Here is a 12,341-nt window from a genome sequence, read left to right on the forward strand (position 1 = left end):
AAGTAACAATACAACAAGTAGTTGAAAAATATGGAATTTGAAACCAGAGCTGTCTGGCTCCAAAATCCATACCTTTCTACCACATATGTACCTGGTGGTAATCTCTCTACAGGAAAAATGCCCTTCCTCGTGTCTAACTAGAATAACTTTGCCAAGCCCATCTCAGGTGCCACCTCCTTACCCACACTCCCCTTGATGCCCATCCGGTGATGTCTCCCTCACAGCCCTCCCAGTGGGGTGGCACTCATCTCACATAGCATGCTGTTGCAGTGACTTAGATATTAAACACAACCTCTTTGGCATCAGGTGTTTCCCCCGAAGCAGAGCACTTTGCACCACGTAGATAGTTATTAAAGTCACTGAATTGAACAGAGGCTCTTGAAGATCACCAGTGGGAAATTCTGTCCAGTTCTACCCAGGACTCATGCACTTCCTCACGTATCTCTGCCACATCCCACAGTGGACAGTGGGTTGAAAGAATGAGCAAGGCCAAATACCTGCCCTCAGGAATTTACAGTTTGATAAAAATGCTTTGAAACTAGAAGGTGATTTTTTTAACAGAGTCATTGTAATGAATCAGATGAAACAAACGCTTCAGTAATGCACATGAATTCTCGTTATTTGAACAGATACAGTTGTCTCCTCCAGCTGCTGTACCAGTTTGGACTACATCGTCACCTACCTCTTCAAGCACATAGCAAAAGAGGGCAAGAAGCCACTCCGCTGCAGAGAGGCCACCCAGGCCGGCCAGAGGCTGTTACTTTTCATGCAGCAGAACCCGGATGTCCTGCAGCAGGTAACTGGTGGTCGGTCACCTGGCTTAAGAATCAGTTTCCTAAAAGCCAGCCTGGCCCCTGAATATCTCTGAGAACACCTAGTCATGCCGAGATTCCTTACCAGTTATTCCCTAGGTATTTTCCCTGAAGGTAGGATATTGCACCAGCTTTAGGACTACCCAGTCTCCCCTCAGTGAGGCCAGCATTCAGAAAGAGGCTAGTTCTTCCAAAGGCCTGGGAGGGGAAAAGCCAGAGCTAGAAATGGTCAACCTCTGATTTCTTCCTGGAGCCTCAAATAATGTCATCATAACTTTGCCCTGTGAATACTTTGGGAAGCTACCATTACCTGGGCTCCCAGTCAGTCCCTGGAAACATGCCATTCATTGTGTCATGGTTGGTATTTTTCCCATTTTAAGATGAGAAATCAAAATTCAGATAGGTCACATTACCAGGAGCATCCAATGTAATAAAAGCCTAATATGCTAAGTGTCCAACCGTTCAGCCAGTCACTATGACGTGCGCTGACCACCAGGGGGCAGACACTCCAACTGGTAGATTAGCTTGCTGCTGGCGTCTGGCCGATCGGGACTGGGCAAGACGGGGCCAGACACGCCCTGAAGCCCTCCTGCAGTCCCTCCCCAGCCCCGATCGTGCACTGGTGGGGTCCCTTGGCCTGGCCTGCGTCCTTTCACAATCCGGGACCCCTTGGGGGATGTCAGAGAGCTGGTTTTGGCCTGATCCCCACAGGCCAGGCCGAGGGACCCCACCAGTGCACAAATCCATGCACCAAGCCTCTAGTTTAATAATAAGTAATAAAGTCACAATTTCTTTATTGTAAAATGTATTTTCTGATGGGCTAATATGTGTTAGGTCCAAGTTTGATATTGTTTTTAAAAACTCACTTCTGCAAATCACAGTAATAGCATGCATAAAAAGAAATATACATGCCGAAACCGGTTTGGCTCAGTGGATAGAGCGTCGGCCTGCGGACTCAAGGGTCCCAGGTTCGATTCCGGTCAAGGGCATGTACCTTGGTTGCGGGCACATCCCCAGTAGGGGGTGTGCAAGAGGCAGCTGATCAATGTTTCTCTCTCATCGATGTTTCTGTCTCTCTATCTCTCTCTCTTCCTCTCTGTAAAAAATCAATAAAATATATTTGAAAAAAAAAAAAGAAATATACATGCTAGAAATATTTCAAAAAAAAATAATGACATTTTTGTATGGAAATACCATCACTATGATATTTTCCAGTTTTACCAGATTTGGCAAATGATATCTTTATAATGCTTCTAGTTTATTTATTTTGCCAAATTATCTCCATTATAGTCTGGTTTGCAAATGTAAATGCTTTAATATGGTCATTAACCAGCAAAGAAGTTTCCTGCAATCAATAGAAAATGTCACTCTTGAAATAGGATGCGACAGCAGCCATAGAAGAGATTTTCTTCCTGGCTGTTAATTTTTGCCAATATTTAAATGAAATTATGTGAACTATATTTGTGGTGAGGTCTCAGTTAACCAGTTATTTTCCTGGTGGGGAGGGGTGTAATTAAGATTGTGTGTAACTAAGTAAAGGGGTGTAGGCCTATAACTATTTGGTATGACCCTGGAATTATTACATGTTGGTGATTCAGTAAATAGTCGAAGATAACTCACATTTATTGAGGAATTTCTATGTACAAGGAACAAGAGCGATTAACTCATAAGCCCTGGCTGGAAGTTTGGCTCAGTGGATAGAGGGTCGGCCCTCGGACTAACAGCTCTCGGGGTCAGTTCTGAGCAAGGGCAGGCACCTCAGTTGCAGGCTCAATTCCTGGCCTGGTCAGGGCATGTGTTGGAGGCAACCAGCCGATGTGTTCTCTCACATCGATATTTCTCTCTATCTGTCTCTCCACCTCCCTTCCACTCTCTCTAAAAATCAGTGGGAAAACGTCCTCGGGTGAGGATTTTTAAGAAAGACTCATATGACATAATTTCACTCCTTAAAAAGGCTCCTGTCAGATGGAACAGAGACAGGTAACTAACCAATTCTATGAGAATTTGATTAATATAGTGATGACAGAGTGACATAGGAGAAGAGGACTTTTAGAGGAGTCTTCTCTTTTAGACTCCCACAACAACCCTGAAATGTGGATATCATCATCCCCATTTTACGGATGAATACATTGAGGCTCAGAGAGATTAACTGGAAAGTGGAATGTGAACTAAGGTCTGTTTGTCTCAAAAGCCCAAGTCCTCGCTGCTTATACCTTTGGTTTTCAAGGGACTAGTTGGTGGGGATAAGATTACAGATTCAATTGGACTGCCTTTTCAAAATATACATTCTATCAAGAGTTGGGTGTACCTCTACTCCCCACTCCCTGCCTACCCAACTGCAGAAGCCTCTGACATTATTGGGAGTGTGTCATAGCCCTCAGGTGTTTTGCAAGGAGTAGGTTGAAAACCACAGACTTAGAGCCTGTAGCCAATGGAGAAAATAAATACCCATGGATTGGCCAGGGATCAGACCCAGCCCCCACCCCACCATGGCAGGCAACAAGTGCACCACCAAATCCCTCCTGCCAGCACTCAGCCATGGTCACAATATTGTCCTATAAGCTTTGGCAGAAACTTTTAAGTTGGAAAATTTTAGCAAAAATCAGTAGGCTGTGGCCTTAGACAAGTACTGTCCAACAGCAGAGCAAGTAACATGGTTGTGTGGAGACAATCAAGTTTGTCTTTACTCAGAATTACCATGCATTTGTTAGTTTAAGTAATTTCTGTGTTAATAATACTTGGTAATCCTTTACTTTATAGTGTATGACTAAGTAGTGATATATCTTTATTAACAGTGGAATACATTCTATTTATTTGGAATGTAGGCTTTCAGATAGCATTTTAAATATTAATGACTGGTATCTGGTAGTCAGCATAAATATGATTTGCATTAGCACTAGGTTATATCATCTTGAGTGCCTCTGATGTCAACTATTGGGCATAGTACTATCTGACATCATCTCCTTAGGTCACTGACAACTTTGACCTCTATTCTATGCACAGTTTCTGTCATCTCAAAAGCTCTTTTGAATTGATTTGAAATTTTGACTCTTCCCTTTATGAGGCAGTAAAATTGATAATTATTCAGATGGGAACTGAGCACTGAGTGAAAAATCAATTCCACCCGCTCTCTGCTGCGTATAAAATTACTTCTGAGTCGGCTGACTGAACGGATGGCCGGAGTAAAAGCAGCAGGCAGGAGGAGTGGGAAGAATTAGCTGGACAGAGCTCATAGCCTGAAGGGATGGACTTGGAAAAGAGGGAGTGGGCCAGTTGGGGGTTATTATGAGCAAGGGTGGGTCCCATTGATCATCTGTTTACATCATCTTCCCAAGACCTTATAAATCAGCCCTGAAGAGCAGCAGAACCCAAGGTTCAGCCTCTTACCAGAGGGACTTTGTATTAGATTATTCTCATTTTCACACTCAGATGAAAAGTGAGCCATTGATTATTCATTGGTCGCCCATTAAATGCTGATTTTATAGATGATTTGCCTATCACAGGAGGTAATGAACAAGGTTGCTGCTTTATAACTGGAGGTTTCAGTTTTCAAGACATCTGTGTCCGTTAAGTAATGCCTAACCCTATTAAAAGGAATGGGTTACAAATTGCTTAACAGTGCTGAAAAACTAGACCCTAATGACTAATTGTGCTTGGAGTTTAGAGAGGGTTTGTCAGCTCTTTAAACTAAACTGATGCAATGATACTGCAATTATTTACTAGTTTGAGTTGTTTTTCCCCCCAACCTGGATCTATATTGCTGGAAGCATAATTGCATGAGTAGTGTCAATTCCAAATTGCAAAAGTTATCTCCTGAAGCTTCCAGAGCAAATGAAGCAGGAACCCACTTAAAGGGTTTTCTAGCATCTTAATAGGCCTTCCATTTGTGTGCAGCAGCCTGGGAATGACATTTTAAGTGCCTCTCACCTTAAATGTGTTTATTTTGACCTGCTATGTGGCTTTAGATCTTCAATGTTTTTAAAAACATTTTCCAAATAAGCCATCTATCATATGTTGCAAACAAATCTAACTTTGCAAGCATTAAATGTAGTCCATTTGAAGATGCATTATAATTAAGTGGCTCTATTTCAAGTAAGAATTATTGTCTAACCAGCATTGTTTTGACTTAACAATTGAGAAAAACCCAGTTTATACATATTAAGAAAAAAATCCCTTGCCCTAGCTGGTTTGGCTAAGTGGATAGAAGGTCAGCCCGCAGACCAAAGGGTCTCAGGTTCGATTCTGGTCAAGGGTGCATGCCTGGGTTGCATGCCCGATCCCCAGTAGGGGATGTGCAGGAGGCAGCTGATCAATGATTCTCTCTCATCATTGGTGTTTCTACCTCTCTCTCCCTCTCCCTTCTTCTCTGAAATCAATAAAAATATATTTTTTTAAAAAGAAAAAATCCCCTATGTGTTTTTATGTCATTAGAAAGATAAACCAAAATTTTAAGAACAGGCCAATGGAACAGTGAGTAGGCACTGATCTGTTAAGATCAAACTTCTCTGTGAAATTGTTTCCATTTTATCACTAGTCATGTTAAGTGTTTCCATCCAGAACCCATAGGTCAGCATTTATTTAGTTATCTCACAGAGTGGAAGGAAGATTTGCCCAAGTTGGTAAATGAGGGAGTGAGTTTTATAGAATTATAGGGGCACTTCAAAGACGTGACTAATTTCTTTCCAGATAATCAGAATAGAACACTGAGGCTGAAAGCTTCTGTAAGTAAGAATTTCTGTTTAAACTAAGAGCAGTGCCTTCCACAGAAGTAGAACAAGGACTGTGTGAGCAGCAGTGTTACTGATTAGATTCTGCAATTGACTTACCTGGTATTAACAAGGTCTTTTTAGCAATTATATTCTCTAAACTCTAAATACGTTGAATGGGGGAATTAGAACATTTAGTTTTGAATTTATCTTACCCACATCTATTTAACTATTTGGCTTAAGTACCAAAAACCAAAAAATGTTCTAATTATGATCTCTCCCTTCCGCCCTCCCCCCACCTCTCTTTTTGCACTAACCTGGCATTTAACTACAAATTGTGAAGAGCTGTCAGGAGCTATAAGAATCATACTTCAGTAGGGACATAAACTGAAAGAACATTCACCCTTTCCTCAATCAGTCAGTCAATCAATGAAAATTGCTTTTGTATAGTGCTCTTTATGACATACATCCCAAAGTGAATTACAGCAAAAGGGAAATCATCTGCTCTTTTTTCATTTCTGTGTTTAGATTGAAACGATATTGCTCAACATTTTGACATACTATACAAGACATCTTTCATACTTAAGATTCCATTCCATAATAGTAAGTAGGGGAAAGTGCAGCCGCATATTTAACTGATGTTGAGATTTGGCCTATAGAACCTTAGCAAGACTCTCACAGTGGGAAACACTTAAGCAGATGAAATATATTCATGTCTCTTAGCCTCTTAAAAAATAATTAGCCAGATTTTCTAATGTTGTTAAAGACATTCTAGTGAACCCTAAATAGAAAGTGTGCCCTCCACATGACCCATTAGCTCAGTCTGGTTGATTTGCAACTTTATTATAAAAAATATGGCAGTAGATTGATATCAGAAACACACACTGACAGGCCATTCACAAGACAATCAGGATAGCATGGTTTGAAAAGGTTTAAAGGAAGCAAGGGATAGGTCATTAGACAGCAAAAGTGGAAAATAGGACCTCACATGTCATGACGCAGTTGTTTTTTGCAAATTCTGCTGTGAGCAGCCTCTGTGTATACTATGTATTTATTTCTAGGAAAAAATGATATTGGCAAAATGTAAGTGCTTAGTATGTGCAGGCGCTAGCTTAAGCTCTTTACTTAAGCATTTAATCTGATTTTGTCATCATAGTATTTCTATGACATGATCTCCATTTTACAGATAAGGAAACTGAGGCACAAAGAGATTAGGTAACTTTCCCAAGGTAGGCAGTAAGTGGAAAAACTAAAACTTTAGCCTAGCTCTGTTTAACTCCAGAGTTCATGTGCTTAACCACAAAGTGATAGTTGGTGGGTGACAAATCTGAAGTAGTATGTATATCTTAGGCACTTGCAATGAGGCAAGTTGAGCTTCCAGTAGTCCCACCGGGGCCATCCTTAAGGTAGAGTGATTTAGAGCAGTCATCCTATACCTTAACTTTGTGCTGCAGCCGGGACGAAACAGATGGGCAGTGACCCAAAGAGGCAGCGGGCAAGGGAGAGGAAGTTTGCTTTGCCAGCTGGTACAGAAAGCCCGGACTCCCACCACCGAGGCAGACTAGCAGCTTCCTCTCTCTGTTACACCCAGACCCCATCATTGATTCTGTAGCCAGACACTGAGGGTGTAGCATTTAGTAAGCTGTCTCCTTGAGAAGACCAGAGTCTGGTAGTGTAACATCTCATTGGTCCTTTGTGACGGTCCTTTAAGGCCTTTGAGGAGGCTCCTGAGGTTCACTCTAACCTGATTTTTCGAGGGTGGAATCAATATGGCAGCTGTGAAATGAATTTGGGAAACTAGTGTTTTTTGCATCCAGCCCCCATTCCCAGCACATCCCTACGCTGCGTCCTGATTTTTATCACTGATTCATCAGTAGAGAATGCCATTTTTCATCTCTTTCTGGTTATAGACAGCTTCTCTTTTCTAAAGAAAGCTTCTACCACTGAGTACCTTTAGCTCTATCGAAGGTCATTCCTAGATCGTTTCACATTACAAAGACTGAAACTCACACATGGGTTCCTCCGAGCCTCCCTCTTCCTCCCCTTTCCATTTGACAATCTAAGATGCCTTAGAACCAAGCAGAAACCTTGGATGAGTGGCCTGGGAAAAACCTGAGTTGAGTACACATCCCTGTCTAAAGGGGGCAGCATCCACAGCTCCAGCGGATTGCTTTCCCGTGAGACGGTAAGACTCAGTGTTGCCAGATATATTGAGATTTCCCCTCCAAGAGAAGCCAGAAATCCAGATTTTAAAACATAGGCCACTAGCCCTAGCCAGTTTGGCTCAGTGGGTAGAACATCGGCCTATGGACCAAAGGGTCCTGGGTTTGATTTCCATCAAGGGCACGTACCTTGGTTGCAGGTTCCTCCCTGGCCTAGGCTCCCTGGTCAGGGCTCATGCAGGAGGCAACCAATCGATGTGTTTCTCTCACATTGATGTTCCTCTGTTTTTCCCTCTCTCTTCTACTCTCCCTAAAAATCAATGTACTCTGCAGGTCAGTACTATATGCCCAGTTACCATTTTTCCATCTCTGGGCTATATAATCCTAGAGAATTTCAAAACTATGAGACTTCCCAATGCAGGGACCCTTGTCCTTCTCACACCATTTCATGTGGCACTGCTGCAATGCTGTTTTTATTTCTCTCTGATGTTTTGATAATTTTGGAAGCACACTTTTTTGATTAGTTGTTTTAAAAGGATGCAGTTATTTTGTATACAGAAGGGATGCAATAAACAGGCAATGAAACTCAGTGAACACCTCTCAGAAATCTTATATTCAAAATAACCAAATTTGTTTGAGGCACAAATTAACTTCAGTTTGGGAGGGTGGGAAGGAGAGAGGGGGAGAGAGAGAGAGAGAGAGTATACAATCTTAATTATTCAGAATATCAAAAAGAACCAGGGCTGGATAGAAGCGTCTATGTAACAGCCAGGTAGTAAAAGTCCAAAAGGGAGTAAAAGTCTTAGGAATGATTAATCTGTAACCACCCACACTACAGATCAGTTTAGAAAACTAAAGTTTATGATATTAAAAACTCTTTTTCATTTAAATGGCATCTTATCCATGATATTATAAATTATTTGTCTATCCATCTGTAGAAAGAGGATTTTAGTCCAAATCCTTTGTTATGAACCATATTTTTGCCACTTTGATTTTATTTTTATCACAGAATTATTTGTTGAATGACTATTTCAACTGTAACCAAAACATGATACTTTAAAACACAAAATCCAGTTAAAATAGAAAACCATTCTTGATTAATAAATCATCGAATTAGTGTTATAACCGTAACACCCTATCTTTACAGGATACTTTGTTTTCCCCGAAGATCATCACTATCTTTTTTTTTTAAAATATATTTTATTGATTTTTTACAGAGAGGAAGAGAGAGGGATAGAGAGTTAGAAACATCGATGAGAGAGAAACATCGATGTGCCCGCAACCAAGGTACATGCCCTTGACCGGAATCGAACCTGGGACCCTTGAGTCCGAAGGCTGACGCTCTATCCACTGAGCCAAACCGGTTTCGGCGATCATCACTATCTTAATACTTGTCCCCGCACCTTGGCACCTGGTGATAGTCAATGACTGTCTGCAAAACTAACCAAAACATTTGATATCAGAAGTGCAATCTGCAGGCGGTGACTTTAGGTATCAAATCTGGTGTGGCCATAGACTACTTACTACATACTAAACTAAATGGTAATGCTAAGGTAAGATCAGTATACTAGTAGAATATCATTATATACTATATAATTACCCTGCTGAAATGCCACAAGAAAATTTCATTCTAAACATGGGTGAAGAAAGAAATAAATATGTCAAATATAGTTCCAAATGGTTAACAGAACAGAGAGGGGGTTTTTTGTGTGTGTTTACTAGGACATGTATTTTTCTACCTCCAAGCACAGTTTAAAGATGTAATCCATTGATAGCGTAACTCGCCTTATTAATTGAAAGGGATGGAATCCACCAGATGTAGCCCAAACCAGCAGAGAGTTGGGTGACTAAGCAACAGCAAAGACACCATATTGAGTGAGCCAGAATTCAGTCTCCAAGCCATTTATTTCAACCAGTGACAATACATTTAAACTCCTGTGCCTCAGCAGTGATTGATGGTTTAATATCATATATAATTTTTTTAATGAAGGAAAACCATTTAAATATGTTACCATTTGCACTGGTATTCTCCTATGTACATAACTGCATTTAATCATTATGGGGATTGTTTTTATACTTGTGTAATTTGTATCCAAGAAATAACTGTCAGAGCCATCTCATGCTGTTGCTGGAAATGGTACAGTGTGCTTCATCCTTGAATAGATTCATTCTTCCCTGCACATAATTAAGAGTGTTGGAGCTTTCGCTGCCACCACATAGGAATTCCATGTTTACATTTCTGAGAATGAAAAATTAGCCACAATGTGCTTTTTCGGGTACCCATTTTCTGGGGCTATGATATTTAAGTACCTTAGTTCTATACCAGTGTATAATTTGAAGAGTTTGATTTTAAGACTTTTAATATTAAAATACATAATAAAATTTTATTATCTAATTACAAGAGGGTTTAGCCTCTTATTAAAGTTGCTAAATCAGACCTAGATTAGCATCATAATGGCACAGTTTGACATGGAATACTCAGAAGTCAAGTTCGAGGGAAGGGATGGGTTTTTGTTGTTGTTGTTTAGGGGATTTTCTCCTACGCCCACCCCTTGCACAAAATAACCAGGATGAAATGCACGTATGGAAACAAACAAGGAGCGATTTGGAACGCTGGGGAAGGAGTGGAGGTGTCAGCCTAGGATGGTACCCTTAGGCAAGGCAGCTGGTATATGTAGCCTTTTGTTTATCTGCTCCTGGTTTATGTAGCCTTTAGGCCGGCACCGAAACAATCACTCCTACAGGGTCAGCTGCTGGTCAGAAGCAAAGTAAGAAAAGATTTTGCCTTCAAATGCACAGCCATAATTTCTGTACAGCTGGCACCTGCTACTGGTGCACAGCGTGAAGGTGAAAGGTCAAAGAGGCAGTTGTTCAAAACTCAAGAATGGCTTAAAGGGACTTGTAGATTAATCTGCTTTATTAACTTCTGTATATTAGATAACTATTGCTGTGAATGACAGTACATCTTTTTGAATAAGTCGCATCTCTTTCTCTTTTAAATTAGCTTTTGCGTAATGAATATTAACTAGAAAGCATTTCAGGAGTAATTAAATGAAAACAGAATGATGTCATTTTACAATTATATTTGTATATTTATAGAAGAGGGAAATTATAATGTTTTCCAAGGAGCGAAAAAAAGAGCTCACTCTTGATAAAAGGGGAATTTGAAATAAATAGATCACATGTCCATTAACCTTTGTGTTTAATCTAAAAAATAGGAAGTAGTTTGTGACTTTGCTTGAAGCCACTGGGTGCCAGTGGCTGGCTGTGGCATTCCCAGGGGCTCCAAGTGTTTTTCTTTATGAATTAAAGGGGCTGCAATCTGTCATCATTCTTTTATCTACAGTTTAGCACAGTCAGTTTTGCTATTAGTCCGTGGCAAATGCTCTCAGAATATCAAAGGAGTTGTAAAAAGTGAACAATGGCCATACCTTTTCCTTCACACTCATGTAAAGCAGATGGACATTTCATAAGGAAAAAGCAGAGTTGGACATAGGCTTGGCCCAGGAGTAATTAGGCATGCTTTACAACACTCTCACCAGAATGGCGAATGGCAAGCTAGATGGTTTTTAGCCTTTTCATTAATAGTGGTTGGCATAATTGGCTATCACTGTAAATTAAGGATAAAAAAAAAGTTCACTAAATGTTACCTTTTTTAAAGCCTCTGCAAGGAAAATTGCTAATCCATAGATTAAATACTGACACCAGCTCTGGGGAAATGTTTAACAATTTATGTTCTAAAGGGACACTTTTGTCTGCTGACTCTAAGTGGTTTTTATTTTTAAAGAATTCTCAGAAAAAGAAAGCAACTCGGATGATACTGCCTTTTTATGCTGACAGCACAGATAGCAGCATTCATCCGCATTTCACAATCAGAACTCACCTGGGATTTTATCTGCACCCCCAAGTTTTAATCCTAGTGCAGTCTTTCTACTCTAAGCGGCGTTTCTGTAATAGGGGGGATGGAGGGAAGGTGCTGCCTGGGATCATCTTTGAGTCACACCCGAGCTAGTCCAGGGCTCACCAGAGGAACCCTAAACTTGCATGGGGGTCACAGAGAGGCTGACTCTGTTAACCAGAACACACTGGGTTCGGAGTATTTCCTTACCTTACCCTGCAGAGTGGCAGGGCCTGCACACCTCCTGGAAGATCTAGACTCTTCCTCCATCCTGTAACAGAAGCCTCGTTTTCTGCAGGGTTTCCAGGACCTAAGAGGTCACTATGGGAGGGCGACCTGAGACTCAAACAGAATTATGACAGTGAATGACGGTGATGAAAAAGGAGTACCGATAATTATCATATGCCAGGCCTGTGTCCTAAGTGCTTTACACACACACACACACACACACACACACACACACATACATATTTCTATACACACACACACACACATACATATTTCTATTTAAGCCCCACTGTTCTGTGAGGCAGATATTTATCTCCATTTTATAGTCAAACTATGATAATTGCAGCTCTAAGAAGTGAGGTAACTCACCCAGTGTCCTGCAGCTAATAAGCAGCAGCACCTGTGCTCTCAACCATGCTGTGGTGCTACTTTTAAATGGACTAGAAACAGGATTGGTGGGGATGGAGGGTAGGCAATGGGAGACACAATAGTCATTCATCCATATATTCTTGATTAATCTGAGGACCCTTTTTTT

The 12,341-nt window shown here is 40.9% G+C and overlaps 1 protein-coding gene across 4 annotated transcripts in view; it reads left to right on the top strand.

The window, feature by feature from the left end:
- Positions 1–12,341, top strand: part of RANBP17 (RAN binding protein 17) — a 232,729-nt gene that overhangs the window by 204,875 nt on the left and 15,513 nt on the right. For all 4 annotated transcript variants that reach the window (XM_079771004.1, XM_079771005.1, XM_079771006.1 and 1 more), the window contains one exon: positions 630–796. In XM_079771004.1, the coding sequence (XP_079627130.1) occupies positions 630–796 (167 nt within the window). The remainder of the gene's footprint in view (positions 1–629; positions 797–12,341) is intronic.

Source organism: Cnephaeus nilssonii, assembly GCF_951640355.1.
Source record: "Cnephaeus nilssonii genome assembly, chromosome: 5".
NCBI classification, from domain to species: Eukaryota; Metazoa; Chordata; class Mammalia; order Chiroptera; family Vespertilionidae; genus Cnephaeus; species Cnephaeus nilssonii.